Raw genomic sequence first — 14,946 nt, 5'->3', positions numbered from 1 at the left:
AAAAGCCCTCCCATACCACTTTGTCTTTCTGAGAGAGGAGAGATCAACAAAATCACTCTGTACCTTAATGAAGAAGTTCAGGTAAGCACAGATTGCCCAACAGGCGGAGTACGAAGGGTGAAAAAAACAAAAAACAACCCCCCCCCAAATGCATGCTCTCCTCAGAAGGCATAACTTGGAGTTAAGTGTCCTTGTCAGTCTCCAGCAGTGTACCCCACTCTCTGACCACAAAGTCAGTGTACCCTTTTTCCTCATTAAGAGCCAAATGAACACTCTGGAGAGTGTTGGGAGACTCTAAGGTAATATGTCAGAACAGCCTGTGGCAGGTAAATCCCCGGTTGCTAGCGTTTCTTTCCGCAATCATATTTAATGTTTATGTAGATACTGTTTTGCAATCGGCTAAATGTGTTCTTCTGGGTGGTTTCCATCAAGGGATTTTAAGTTTTTGGCTGCTTTCTTTAGGAGCAGTGAGAGAAACATAGTAAAAACCATTCTTGTGAGTGGGAGGGAGGGGGTGGGGAAGAAAGGAAGGGAGGAAATCTGCATCACTTAGTTCTATTTCATATTTCCCTGAAAAGATCATGCAATGAGCACATACTAATTTTAAACAGTAAAGCTCCCTGTCTGAGTAAATCAGGTCTGGGCTTCCCTGTCGCCCGGGTTCTGCTACCCAATGTGACTCATAGCACATCTAATGTGAGGGCTGCGTTTCTGGACACATTCTCGGGCTCCCGATAGCACAGGAGTTTCAGAAAAGCCACACTGTCCACCACAGGCCTTAGCAGTCCAGGGCAAGGATGAGGCAGACCACATGACACTTGTTCTGTCTAGTGTGACACGTGGCTTCAGAGCTGGGCTTCACAAATAGCTGTGTCTTGGTCTCTCTAGCTAAAATCTGTAGTCAGGGGGACTTTGCATGGATGTAAGAGGCAGGTCAAAATAGTCAAGGGCACTAGCATGGTAGAGCCCAGAGGTACCTGGAGAAAGCAGGAAGTTGGACGTAAAAGAGGCCCACCTGTGCAGGTTGCCCAGGGTGGGGCCTGTAGACTCTCAGAGGATGAGAAGATGTGGTGAGACCCATTCAAACCTGAAGCCAGTCTGGGAAAGAAAATACTGACCCAGCCTCCCTACCGCAGCTACCCTGTTTTCTGGAAGGTGAGCATGTCCTTTTAGGGTTTAATAATTTTCTACCACAAGGGTTATATATATGTACAAGGGTATATATATATGTGTGTGTATATATATACATATGTATGTACATATATATGTATATATATATGGCAAGTAATTTGTTCAAGGTCATACAAGTGTTAAGGACCCCGCCTAGACCCCACCTCAGAGTCCTCAGTCAAGCACAAGGCTTAATGTGCTAGGCTGTGAAAGGACCCTCATATCCCAACTTTTGCAGTCTCTCAACCTTTGGTCCCATAGTTTCTTTCTTTAAAATGCAATTAACATATTAAATAACACTATAATAGAATGATTTGACATGGTTTAAACAGAATTGAAATCTCACCTTTAAAAAGTGGTCAGTATGACAAACGCGCTCAGGGACTAGCCATACTTGCACCAACGGCTGATGGGGTTAAAAAGCGATCCTGACCTTTGCACCTACTGCCTGGAAGGGGTAACATGCACTCGATTCTCTTGGGATACACAAATGGTTCTAGCTATTTCATTATCGAGAAAGTTGAAGTCACATATCACCTCAAAAAGAGAAAAACTATGTTGTGTTTGAAACTAGAAACCAATAGCTTTGCATCCTTCTCCATTCCTTGCTCACAAGCTGTGTCCTTCTGCCTGTCCTCTGTCCTTCCTTGTCACTCTCTGCGTCTCCGTTATACATTTTTAGAATTTGCTTCCACTCACACCCATTTAATATAGATATGAATACACCATAGGGGCCTCATACTGGGAGGGCATGCTATCCCCTCTCACCACCCAGCTGGAGCCATGGCTGGGTGTTTTTTCTTACCAAATGCATCCATTATCACTCCACACTCCTCTTCTCCCTCCCCTAAAGGGGTTGTTTTGAGCAAGGATGGGATCAGAGGGATTTGTGAGCTGTTGGCTCTGAACATGTGCATGTGTCAGAACCCTTGTTAAACTCTTCTTAAAACAGAGTGACAGACACATCCCAGGAAATCAGGCTTTGGTGTTTGGCCTTGATATCTAGCTCTTGGCAGTTTTATAGTGTCTAGACCCTCCTACATTACAGATGTGAGTGAACTGGGGTGCCTGCCCCAGGAAGAAGACAATGTATGATTATGTTTGTATACTTTCCTTGTGCCTGACACTTAATACCTGCCCTCTCAAATTAATCTCAACGTACCCCTCAAATACACTAGGGAGGGGGCGACTTTGCTGTCAATGCTGAGATTGAAGCTGAGGTCTTTTGACAAGGTCCCTGGACACTGGCCCTGGCCTGTTCCTCTTGTTCTGTTAGAGCCCTGGTGGTTCACATGCTTAGGGAACGTGGGTGTGAACTACCCATCCTCCTCCATTTCTTACGGTCTGTACAGCGGTGCCTTTCATCTGCCCAGGAGATAGGGCAGCAGGCCAGGCCTTTGCATGGATTTACATCATTCCCATGTTGATCATAGACTGTGGGCAGAACATCCTTTTGTGTTTTTCCTCAGGTTCAAAACAACCTCCCTTCTGAGGGGAACCTGGATTGCAGCACTTTCCACCTTTGAAAGTTCCCCTTTGCCCTTGACTCTTGTATCACTTTCCAGAGCCCAGATTGCCTAATTCTGGAGCTGCCTGTGGGTAAGCAGCGCCCTGCATGAGGGCAGGACTGGGAACAGTGTGTGATGGAAGATCTCTCTGGCTTTCATCATCCTCAGGCCCCACAGCTTCTGCCCACGGCAGCTGAGGGAATCTGCAGGCAGCCCAGGGTGCTTTGGGCTCACATTTACTTAGCAGCCACTTTGCCAAGCATCCCTTCATCTCCTCACAGCCTTGGTTATGCGACACACTGGGGTGAGGAAATCCGAGGTGAAAATGCAGACTGCTGCTCCTGTATGACCCCCTTCTTCTGGTGCTAATAAAACTGTCAGAGATGAGTTCTTCATATGTGATATTCAACAGCATTGTAGAAGTTGTCAAAACAAAAAGGCAGAGGTGTGAGTTATTTCGTGAGATGCCGAGTGTAGCCTTTCACACAGCTCCCTCTGGAGTACAGACTGGGAGTGCCAGGAGAAGACTCCTCAGTGCCTTCCACAGCACACTGACCGTACAATGGAAAAGTAGGAAGGGCCTGGGTGTACAGGAAATACACAGGCTTTGATTTACAAAGTAGGAACCTCACTCATTTTTAAGGCTCATACTGAGACTTGCTAAAAGCTAGGCACCCCCTCTTGGCACTGGAAGTGTGCAACAAGCATCTATATGACATTAGGTGTGCATTCACTGACAAGTGGCTACTAGCCCAAAAGCTCCAAATACTCAAGATACAATTCACAGACCACGTGAAGCTCAAGAAGAATAAAGACCAAAGTGTGGGTGCTTCATTACTTCTTAGAAGGAAAACAAAATACTCACAGGAGCAAATATGGAGTTAAAGTGTAGAGCAGAGACTGAAGGAAAGGCCATCCAGAGATCGTCCCACCTGGGGATTCATCCCATATACAGTTACCAAACCCAGACACTATTGTGGATGCCAAGAAGTGCATGCTGAAAGGAGCCTGATATGGCTGTCTCCTGAGAGGCCTTGCCAGAACCTTACAAATACAGAGGTGGATGCTCAAAGCCAACCATTAGACTGAGCACAGGGTCCCCATTAGAGGAGTCAGAGAAAGGACTGAAGGAATTGAAGGGGCTTGCAAACCCATAGGGAGAACAACAATATCAATCAACCAGACCCCTCAGAGCAGAGCTCTCAGAGACTAAGCCATCAACCAAGAAGTACACATGGCTCCAGCTGCATAAGTAGCAGAGGATGGCCTTGTCAGGCATAAATGTGAGGAGAGATCCTTGGTCCTTATGAAGGCTCAATAGATGCTCCAGTGTAGGGGAATCGAGGGTAGGGAGGTGGGAGTAGGTGGGTGAGTGGAGGGACACCCTCATAGAAGCAGGAGGAGGGAGAATGGTATAGGGGGTTTCTGGGAGGGGGTAACCAGAAAAGAGGATAACATTTGAAATGTAAATAAAGAAAATATCCAATAAAAAAAAAGAAAAAAAAGGCATTGGGTGGGCAGGGTGGCACATGCCAGTAATCATGATACTTGGGAGGTAGAGGCAGGAGGATCAGGAGCTTGAGGCCAGTGTTGGCTATATAGTAAGTTCAAGAGCAGTCTGGACAGGTAGAGACCCTGACTCACCAAAACAAAACAACCACAAAATTCCCCCAAATCAAACCAAACCAAACCAAAAATATTGTTTCCTGTTCCCCTGCTACTCCTGGTTGCTTCCAGCCTGACATTCAAGAATCTTAGTTCTTTTTTTTTTTCTTTCAGACGCACCAGAAGAAGGCATCAGATTTCATTATGGGTGGTTGTGAGCCACCATGTGGTTGCTGGGATTTGAACTCATGACCTTCGGAAGAGCAGACTGTGCTCTTACCCGCTGAGCCATCTCACCAACCCTGAATCTTAGCTCTTGAGATGTACAATTGCTTACAGGATCCACATCATGTCCCTTCCTGGTGATGACGTCAACTCCAAGTGTTTCGGCTCTCCAAGGCTTTCCTGTGGTCAGCACACTTAGATCCCTGAGTATTCTATGCTTCTAGGCAGAGAACATTGCTGGCTATGCTAGGGGCACGTTGAGCGGCTCAGTGCCGCTTGGTGGGTTCTCTCACCTTCTGCTATCCCTGCTCTGTCCTGTCATCCCAACCTTCGCTGCTTGGAGGATCCTACTCTCCCCCAAGATCATTTGAGGTGTCATCTTTACCTAGAGATGCCCAAATGCTCTGGATGCTCTCTTCTTTCCTGCCTAGGGCAGCATGGGCTGAATGTATGAGCCCTCCATAGATTGCCTGCTGTCTGGGGCATGAGCATGTGATTGCGACTCCATTTGGGGCATCCCATTACCCCTCGTTCCTATGCCTGACTCTGCCTCCCTCGCCCAGAAGACAGCTCCTCTCTGCTCCACTGTGGAGTGAGGCAAAGCACACAGAGAGAAGCTTAGGAAATAAACTGCTAAGAAGCTGGGAGGAAGGGTCACATGGGGGAGACCACAGGAGTCTTGGAAGACAGCTTTTAGGGGAGACTACTCACTGTGGACAGAGACATAAAGTTACAGGGCAGTGGAAATTCTGGTTTGGAAGTGGAACTGAGTTATTTGCGGGCCTCTCTGGTTAAGCATTAGAGATAGGCAAGAGAGGAAGCTGAGTCAAGCTGTGACTCAGGAGAAGGGCCTCCATCCCACACAGCATGGACCAATGAACTGGCTGGCTACACTGGTCTCGGGGTGAGGTGGAGAGCTGGCTTCATTTGTGTTGACAGAGTATTGGGAATCAAAGAGGAGTTTGGTGGCTGTTTGGTTTGTGTGACTGTGAGGTAAGCAATGGAAACATTGGGAAATTGATCTCTGGAAAGGAGGAAGGACCACTGTGAGCAGGAGATGGAGGAATCAGGGAGAGGATTACCAGAGGAGCACTGGGCAAGGGTGCAGCATAGCAAACTATTTGGGGCTCTGGCTACTGCCTGGCACAGAGCCCCAAATATTTGTCACTGTTGTGCCTTTCCTAGGTTTCTTAAAGGAAACACTTCAAGTATGGACAGTGATTACAAGTTGAAGAAGTCAGGGGAGACTTTAGAGCTTCCAGAAATGAAATTATTTAGTTACTTACAGTCAAGCTATTCATTTCAAATAGCTCCCAGTTAAGCATTAGGGGCTGGAGAGATGGCACACTGTTCTTGCAGAGGGCCTGGATTTAGTTCCTAGCACTCTTGTTGGGTGGCTCACAACCACCTGGAACTCCAGCTGCAGGGAGACCTGACACCCTCTTCTGGTCACCAAGGGTACCTGCACTCACATGCACACAATTTCCTCTCCCATACAGGTAATCAAAAATAAACTCTTTTAAAAATTGAATGTTTATTTAAAATAAAAATGTTTTGAAATGGAAATCAGTTGATTAATTCCTTAACAAGGTAATGGATTTGGGGTACTTCTGTCAGAAAAATAAAAAGTGGCATAGTTGGGCATGGTAGTCCAAGAAGCTGAGGCAGGAGGATTGCTATGCATTTGAGTCTAGTCTAGACTGTTCAGTGACACCCTGTTTCAAACAAACAAACAAACAAACAAGCAAATAAATGAAAGTAATCAGAGATACACTCCCAGATACCCTGCGTATCTGGAAGCAGCTTTGTCACCTGGCCTTTCTCCAGTTGCTATGGCAGATGTTGGTCCAGCTGCCCTTTTATGGAAACTTTCCAAATTGAGTAAAATCTGGCTTTGCCAAGTCCAATCACTTTCATGAGGCTAGGGAGGTAGGGAATGGGTATCAGGGTAATTCCATATTTTTTTTTTTTGACCTGGAGAATCGAACCCAGGACCTTGTTGTGCATGTCAGGCAAGTACTCTGTCCCACACCTATATCTGTAGCCCAATGTGATTATTCTTTTTATAAGCACATGGTACAGATCCAGAGGCTACAAAAAGGGGCACAGGAAAAAAAAACAATCTGTCCTGAGGCTCCTGAATCACCCCTCTCCTGGTAGTCGTCCTGTCTGCCGTTGCTTTGTATTCTCAAGGTATTCTATACAATTAGAATCACAGCTGCTTTCGCTCAGCTCATCTTGTACCCTAGAATGTTTCTTAGTGGGGAGGTTTCACTTAACTGAAGAACACCTTATTGTAAAGATTCTCTATTAGGAAAGACAGAAGCGTTCTGTGTTTCTGTGTGTTTCTATGAGCTGAGCTCTTCAGGGACTGCTCCAGAACTTCCTTATCCAGCGTCTGACTGTAGACTTTTAGGCCATGTAGGAGACAGCTTTAGAGCGAGCTCTGTCTGTGTCATCATCTGTAGCCACAGGCTTTCACAGACTTCTGGCCTCTGAGCTTCAGAATCCCTGTCTCTTAACACCCAGCTCCTTCGGCGATGGCCATAGGCAGTGCAGTGGCAGTACCTGAAGCAGAGCCAGTAAAAGTCTCCGGTGGAGACAAGAAAAGTATCCAGTGGTCGGATCAGAACGGTCAGCCTGCACCTGCTCCCTTTTGCTTTGTGATGAAGCTGAGTTCCTGAATTCTCTATCCATATGGGAGACTCTTCCTCAGCCCCTTCCCTGACATAACCTACCTCCGCACCCCATGAGTGCTCTCTTCTGGCAAGTGTGCTGCTCGCCGTGGCCCACTGGCCCATGTCTTTGATGCTTGGCACTACATTACTTATCTGCTAGGGTTTTTCTGCATCTTGAATTAAAGAGCCAGCCAGTCACTAGTAACACACCTGCTCTGTAGTGGGTACCTACAGGTTTCTTTGAATGAGAGAATAGTTGTTGGGAGGCGATGCGTCAGTGCACATGCCTTTAAAGTGCTTTAGTCAAGACACCCAGGAAGCCATTCCCCAAGGCTCAGCTACAAGGTGCAGTGATGAACTGCTGGGTCACAGGGGTGTGAGCTTTTGTCCAGGGTGTTCCAGGGCAGTCTCTGTGACCTTGACCTAAAATCTCCTGCAACCTTTGCCTTCAATGTCCTCCTTGAGAGCCTGGGGCTAAAGTTGAGATCTCCAAGGCTTTCTGAAATGCCATGTCTAAAGAACGACAGTGAGAGTCTGGCTAGGCATGCACCACTGTGGTACAGTACAGTTTTCAGGGTTCCACCCCACTCCAAACCAATACCACAAACGGCAAGACAAGAGGTTCCAAGCTATGGCTAGGGGTTGGTTGCTCTGAGCTAGTACCCAGGTCAGGAGGTAGACATGAAGGTGGGTGGGAGACAAAATCTAGACCTTGGGGACATAGAAGATATTCACAGGCAAGGCGGGGTACCTGATCATTTTCTCTGGGAAGTTTTGGGGAGATTCCAAGATGAGTCCTATTTCTGATTGCCTTTAAACATTTCTGAAGTTTTTCTTGTGATCTAAAAGGATGAAAAACAATGCAGAGAAAGCTGTCAGACTTGCTCATTGATAACCACCTCAATTAAACTAGATTGTTCGACTGTCAGAGACAGCTTGGGTCTGGCGGTATAGACCAGGTCCCTGGGGCCCTGAACCTTTCTCTCTTTGAAGGTACAATTGTTCTTTTGGAATTACAGCCAAGAGGTGGACTATGGATTTCTTGCCTCGATGGCTAGAGGCTTCTTGGGGAGGAGGGAGAAACAACTGTGGGTATTGTCACAGAAAGCCCCACTTCTTCCCCTCCCTTTGGGACCTGAAGCCTTCTTGGTCCAATCTGTTCTTTCTTTTCCTTAGTCCCTTAGGTTTTCTGTGAGTTCAGTTGACCAGCCTGGCCGGCTAGGTCTTTGATTTCCCCCTGAACAAAAACAAGTGCCCTCCCCCATCTGGCTACCAGCCTGTTGATAGAATTGGACTTTAGCTTCTGTCCCAGTCCATCACAACAGGACAAACATAGTAGGAAACCTGATCCCTTTACCCCCTTCCACCCACGGTCTGTGCAGAGCTCACAAACAAAACAAACTTATTTTGAACACTGGGATCCTAGCACGCTGCCCTGACAATCATTAACCTGTGCCGCTGAGCCAGCCCTTTATAAGGCTCTGGGTATGACCAGCCTGCATCGTCCACTGCCCGCCGAGACACACAGCCAGCGAGCATTGAACACTGCACACGGCCATCTGCCCCGAGAGCAGTGACCACCATTGCCACTACTATCTACTCAGAAAGTTGTGACCACTGAGCCGCTGCTGCCTGCCCAGAGTCTTATCAACAGCCTGCTGAACCTGGTTGCGATGCCTGAGTTCCTAACTGTTGTCTCTTGGCCGTTCCTGATTCTCCTGTCCTTCCAGATTGGCGTGGCCGCTGGAGCCCCCCAGCCATGGCACTGTGCTCCCTGCACTGCAGAGAGGCTGGGGCTCTGCCCACCCGTGCCTGCTTCGTGTCCCGAGATCTCTCGGCCTGCAGGCTGTGGCTGCTGCCCGACATGTGCCTTGCCACTGGGTGCTGCTTGCGGTGTGGCCACTGCACGCTGCGCCCAGGGACTCAGCTGCCGTGCGTTGCCAGGAGAGCCTCGTCCCCTGCATGCCCTCACCCGTGGTCAGGGAGCCTGTGTACCAGAACCTGCAGCACCCGCCACGAGCACCTTGTCCAGCTCTCAACGTGAAGGTACTGCAGCCCCTCTCTGCCTCTAGATCTCTTTGCTGAGACACACATGCTTCCTACGCCAGCAGAGGCCTATCCGGAACCTATAGCAGATAGGACAAAGGCACTCCACGCCTACTATGAGCTTTCAGCCATTATAGTCAAATAAGGCTCTCAGTGAGGGCCATCATTGTGCAGTCTTGGGGGGGAAACATCGCGGAAGGGGTAGTTCAAGCGCCCAGTGCAGAGTGGAGAATTGGGAAGAAAGTTCGAAGACGAGGTAGTACTGATCCTGCTTGGTCTTTCAGTGGGGGTGGAGGGAGCTGTGGGGCTGCCAGGTGGGTGGGGTGCTGGCCCAAGTGCCTCACGACTCCTCCTGTGGGTCATGCTCTTGGCAGTTGCAATAGCTGGAGGGTCCAGGAAGGTTTAGAGAGGGGAGCCCTCCCGCTGCCCCCCAGGAGGTTTGCAATGCCCTTTGTAGCATATATCCTGCCACGCAGTATGTGCTTCCCAGATGTTTACAGAACATAATGTGAAAATTTAGGCCCAAACCTTCACTTCCATTCATTGCTATAGACAAACAGTGTTTGATGTGTATGTTGCCTGCTAGGAGTCTGACAATCAGGCTCTTTCCTGAATTTTAAGCACTGGTTTGTTTGTAGTAGGAAGCTTGGGAAATGCCTCTTCCTCTGCTCCAGCCCCTATCTCCCCATCTGGGCTGCATGCACGTCCTGTGTGGGTGTGGAGGAGCCACATGGTTCCATATTCTGATGGGAAGCTGTACTGCAGGCATCTGACGCTTTTGAGTAAATGAAATTAGAGCTATCCCAATCAATGGACCTTAACAACAGGCTTCCCCCGAGTGGGGATGGGCCTTCTCCGTTGATATCTGATAATGTCCTCCTCTGTAAGGGGATGCATAAGAGATGACTTAGTGTGTAGGAAAGCAGGGCTCCCAGAAAAGAGAGGATGGTGGTCTAGGTGCAGAAGGCTACATTCGAGACCTTGCGTCTCACTACACTTACCTGTTACTGGGGTCTTACTAGATTCTTTTTGTGGGGTGGAGAGGAGAGCGGAGAGGCTAAGTCTCACCAACAAGGCTCAAGCCTTGACCTTAGTCCTTGGTGTCTTCAGGATTATATCCTGCCCCACTTTCTCTACCACAGGGCTCCCTTGCCTCACCCCGGAATATACCATTTTCCCCTGAAAATAATTAGTATTGCTATTTGGTCATAATTGTTCCCGAAGAGTCACTGGTGAAAAAAATCTGATTTCACCTGATCATTATCAATTGGTCTTAAGGGCAGGAAGTGAATGGGCAGAGGAGTGACACCTCCAGGGGGCTCATGCATCTGTGGGGTTTGCTTTTCAGAGGCAAAGGCTGCTGCAGCCTCTGAGGATGAGCTTACTGAGAGCCCAGAGATGACAGAGGAGCAGCTATTGGACAGCTTCCACCTGATGGCCCCATCCCGTGAGGACCAGCCCATTCTGTGGAACGCCATTAGCACCTACAGCAGCATGCGGGCCCGAGAGATTGCTGACCTCAAGAAATGGAAGGTGAGATCCTGCACTCAGACCTTTTTCAGGTTTATCTAAGTGAAGAGGTTAGTCTAGACAATTTCTAAAGGGCACTGATCATGAGGCTGGGCACAGGGATATAACTACCCCCATCCCTGTTGCAAGTGCCTCCTTAAAAATATGACAACATACACAGAGCATAAAATTGGCCATTTTTTAGTCTAGGTTTCTTTGTCATTGAGTATGTTCAGCCATTGTGCCAGCCTTCAACTGTGCAGCAACAGCTTCTCTAGTTTACCGGCTGGTTTTCAATTTGACCACTTGGGGGCAACAGAGAACCGAAGGTGGAGAGAAAGTGTGGCAGAGGCACTGGAGAAGTACACCCAAGGAATGAAAGAATAAACATTGTTAGGGGCATTTTCGAATTTCATCTGGGAATGATCCAAATGAACGCCTTGCTCCACAATCAATATGACGTATGTCAAATGCAAGGATGGCTGCTTGGAAATCTAAGTATTTCAGATGCTAAATTCCACATACAGAGACTGAGCCCACTGTCTTTTCTTGTAGAGTTCAAGTGCTCAAATTATTCAGCAGATAGCCAGGGTCAGGAAGCATTTTAAACCATTGTCCCAGCTCTTGCTACGATGTCGTTAAGCCACTGAGGGAGGATGAGGGTGTCCCCATTGCCCGAGCCTGAGACCAACCTGTCCTGCACACAGATGGGACCCAAGGCCTGGAGAGGGCATATTATTTGACCCACAGTCCCAGAATACCATGACTGGTGGAGCTGTTCCTGCTCTGTCTCAGTCATTGTGTAAAATGATAATTTCTTCTCTCTTGTACTCATGCTGATATAAAACTATCCTTTTAGGAGCCTTGCCAACGGGAACTCTACAAAGTGCTGGAGAGATTAGCTGCAGCTCAACAGAAAGCGGGAGATGAAATCTACAAATTTTACCTGCCAAACTGCAACAGGAATGGATTTTATCACAGCAAACAGGTAGGTGGCCTCGCTACTGTGTGATCTCATGGGCTAGCTCTGCTCATCCAGACCCTTGTACAACTTCACGGCTTTTAAAACGTCAAATGATTCATAGGCCCCAATGCATATTGTAGGTCGCTTTCTTAAGTGAGATCTGGTCCTGCATCACTTGGGAGAAGCTAGTCCTAAGAAAGTGGTGTGGTGGATGAGGAGCACTTCATCCAGTAGGGAGGACTAAACATTAGTGTGATGAGTAAGGAGCACTTTAGTCAGTAGGGAGGAGCAAGCATTAGTGTGGTGGACAAGAAGCATTTCAGCCAGTAGAGAGACTAAGCATCGGCGTGATGAGGGAGGAGTAGGCACCAGTACCTTCACTCAGATGAGCAGAGACGTGTGCTCCATATGCTGACATTCAGTTCCTTGCAACTAGAGGGAAGAAACACAGTTGGTGTAGGAGACAGATGTCTTGCTTTCTCTCTTCCCACAAATAGAAACAAACTCTGTCGTAAAATACACTATTGTGTTTTGCGCGGTGTCTAGTAACAAATGAGATCAAAGAAGTCAAGGCTTAATTTTGATGACGCTTTAGGACTCAGAGAAGTGCAAGTTCTGGGATTTCATTGAGGAAAACCTGAGGGCTGGGCCTAGCTATGTGATAGAGGGGGTTATTCAGTGAGACCTGTTGCTGGGCCCCTTTGCCAGCAGGTCCATGAAGCAGATAATTGTCAAAACATTATAGCACTAAGTAAATAGATGAGGTCATGATCACTTGTGCCATATAGCCAGTGTCTCCACTTTGTGATGACAACCAGAAGGGCATTGGCATTGTTGAGTCTTAGCCAGTGGGTAGCTGTGCAGTGCTTGGCCTCACCCAGGGACAGGGTGGCCAGAGCTCTCACCTCCTGCTGCTCTTGACCTTGGTCCTGTCTTTGCAGTGTGAGACATCCCTGGATGGAGAAGCTGGGCTCTGCTGGTGTGTCTACCCATGGAGTGGAAAGAAAATCCCTGGGTCTCTGGAGACCAGAGGGGACCCCAACTGCCACCAGTATTTTAATGTACAAAACTGAAAGGAGTCATTTTCTTTCTCCGTGTTCACACAAAATATTTAAGTATATAGTATATTTATACTCTGGAGCACACCATTTTATATATGTGTATATGTATATATCCAGGAACTAGTTTTTATACTCCACATACTGCTTGATATATGAAACCGGTTTGTATTTATTCACTCTAAGTTTATTTTTTCTACACAGTTCTAGTGCTATATTAATTTATATACCATGAAGCTCTTCTGTACATATGAATACCATATCTCAGGTCTTCCAAAGTTCTGCTTTGACAGGGCAGAGGGATACTGCCCAGAACATGCACAAGCCAGTCTGAGGTAGGGAGCTTTCAGTGGGCTAGGGGAAGGGAAGTTAGCCCACGCTCAGGGAGATTTCCTCAGCCTACCTCACAGATCTGTGTCTGATGCACATTTTCTGGGAAAGTTCCGACGCTGATTGTGTAATCAAAGCTGAATGTGGAAAGCTGCATCCGATACATTGTTAAACACACATCTGGAATAAATATTCTACCTGGAAATACTATGGAACTCCTGCTTCGTCTTTGTTCCCTCAGTCCATTTGTGGTTCCCCCTCACCTGACTCCTGGTCTGTGCTTTGGGGACAGATGGTGCAATAGATGGTGCTTGGCTGTTTACAGAACATCTTGCTCTGACTATGTGACTTCATGGCCCCATTACCAAGCATTATCACACCTCTGTCAGGGCCAGACTAGATGTATCCCCTAACCCCCTGCTCAGGGCATCTCTCTTTCTTCCCAGGGCCCTCAGCATCTCCTCTCCTTAACACTCCTCAGCTTATTAAGAGGCCCAGGTTTCCTCTAGCTGAAGTAACACATTCAGGGGAGTAGTCACTGGATTCTTTTGCTTTTGAGACAAGGTCTTGCTCTGTAGCCCAGGCTGATCTAGAAGTCACAGCGACTCCCCAGCTTCAGGCTCCCAAGTGCCTAGGGCCACCATGTTCAACTGTTGGACTGCTTCTGTTCTCTAGCCTTCTCGCCTGTTCCAAGTCATCACCCACCTTTGCCCCAGCTGCTTAGAAGTACACAGTCCTCTCCTCTAGTTTCCAGACTAGAGCCCTGGTCACATCTGCCTTCTCCTCTCCCTACATTGCCTGTTTCTCAAAACTGACCCAAGAGGCTTTTCTTGCCTGATGATTGACATCCCCCACCCCTTATTCAACTGTTCCTGGCCTCCTACCCTCTGTCTTTCCCTAGCATTTGGTCCATCCCTGAGTATCCCACTCAGGCTGCCTGCAGCCCTGCCTACTGATGTCTGTCAGGGATGCTGAAGCCTCTCCTCCCTGTGGGCTACTTCTCCAGATGCCATAGCTACTTCTGTTATCTGTACAGAACATCCTGGTTCTGAGCTTTTCCACCCTTGATGTTTAGCAGCAGTCCACTTTTTATCATGGTAGCTGGGTAGATCTCTGTTACCCACCAGGAACTCTCTGCTGTGTTTGTTGACTCAGACACGAGGACCTCAAAAGTTTAGTGAATTCTCCATTGGGTCCTCTGGAAGAATCATTGGAACCAATATCTACAGGTCAGGGCATAGAATTGTGGAGACAGAAAGTAATTGTGCTGTTTGTGAAAGGCCTGAGTCTCTTGTCCTCTGTCAGAGGTGACAGGTGCATGCTGGGAGAAGGAAGGCAGTGGGTACCAGCACTCCTGCACCTTTCAAACCTTTGATGGCCACACTAATGGTTAACAATTTTTAACCCAAACTGAGTTCCTTTCTGTCTTGGCATTGTGGCACCAAAAAACAAAACAAAACGAAACAAAACAACAACCCCCATCCCCGAACCCCAAAACAAAAAACAACCCCCCAAATCAAACCAAGCCCCCCCAAAAAAACCTGGTTCCCAATTGAAAATATTTGAAGGACTATTTTACTTTATTCTTTTATTTATTTCTTGGTTAGACAATAAGAAGTTGGTGGGAGAAATAGCTCACAGATCAATCAGCAGAGAAGAACTGGCAGCCTTTTGAGCCAAAAGCGGGTGGGTCTTAGTAAGCAGGAGGCTTATTCATGACTTTCCAGGTCTATATGGCATCACTTATGGCTCAAACATGATTTGTCCAGTCCTATCCAGGAACACTGAAGTTCCCTATGTCTGCAGGACTGGCCAGATGGATTTGTCTCTGAAACAGTGTATTGGATAGCAAA

The 14,946-nt window shown here is 47.6% G+C and overlaps 1 protein-coding gene across 1 annotated transcript; it reads left to right on the top strand.

Moving 5' to 3' along the window:
* The first annotated feature begins 8,686 nt into the window (after positions 1-8,686).
* On the top strand, positions 8,687-13,308 carry Igfbp1 (insulin like growth factor binding protein 1). Its single transcript, XM_031341060.1, has 4 exons — positions 8,687-9,232; positions 10,581-10,765; positions 11,601-11,729; positions 12,647-13,308. The coding sequence occupies exons 1-4, from the start codon at positions 8,860-8,862 to the stop codon at positions 12,776-12,778; spliced, it is 819 nt and encodes a 272-aa protein (XP_031196920.1). The 5' UTR covers positions 8,687-8,859; the 3' UTR covers positions 12,779-13,308.
* Positions 13,309-14,946: the final 1,638 nt, after the last annotated feature.

This window comes from Mastomys coucha, unplaced genomic scaffold (genome assembly GCF_008632895.1).
Source record: "Mastomys coucha isolate ucsf_1 unplaced genomic scaffold, UCSF_Mcou_1 pScaffold22, whole genome shotgun sequence".
In the NCBI taxonomy this organism is placed as follows: Eukaryota; Metazoa; Chordata; class Mammalia; order Rodentia; family Muridae; genus Mastomys; species Mastomys coucha.
This window is presented reverse-complemented; position numbering and strand designations above follow the sequence as displayed.

What these genes read in the sequence shown, in the direction of transcription:
- Igfbp1 (XM_031341060.1), top strand. Translation starts at nt 8,860, where the DNA reads ATGCCTGAGTTCCTAACTGTTGTCTCTTGGCCGTTCCTGATTCTCCTG. An exon ending in GTCCAGCTCTCAACGTGAAG is followed by an intron (nt 9,233 to 10,580) that starts GTACTGCAGCCC and finishes TTTGCTTTTCAG; the next exon opens with AGGCAAAGGCTGCTGCAGCC. An exon ending in GATTTTATCACAGCAAACAG is followed by an intron (nt 11,730 to 12,646) that starts GTAGGTGGCCTC and finishes CTGTCTTTGCAG; the next exon opens with TGTGAGACATCCCTGGATGG.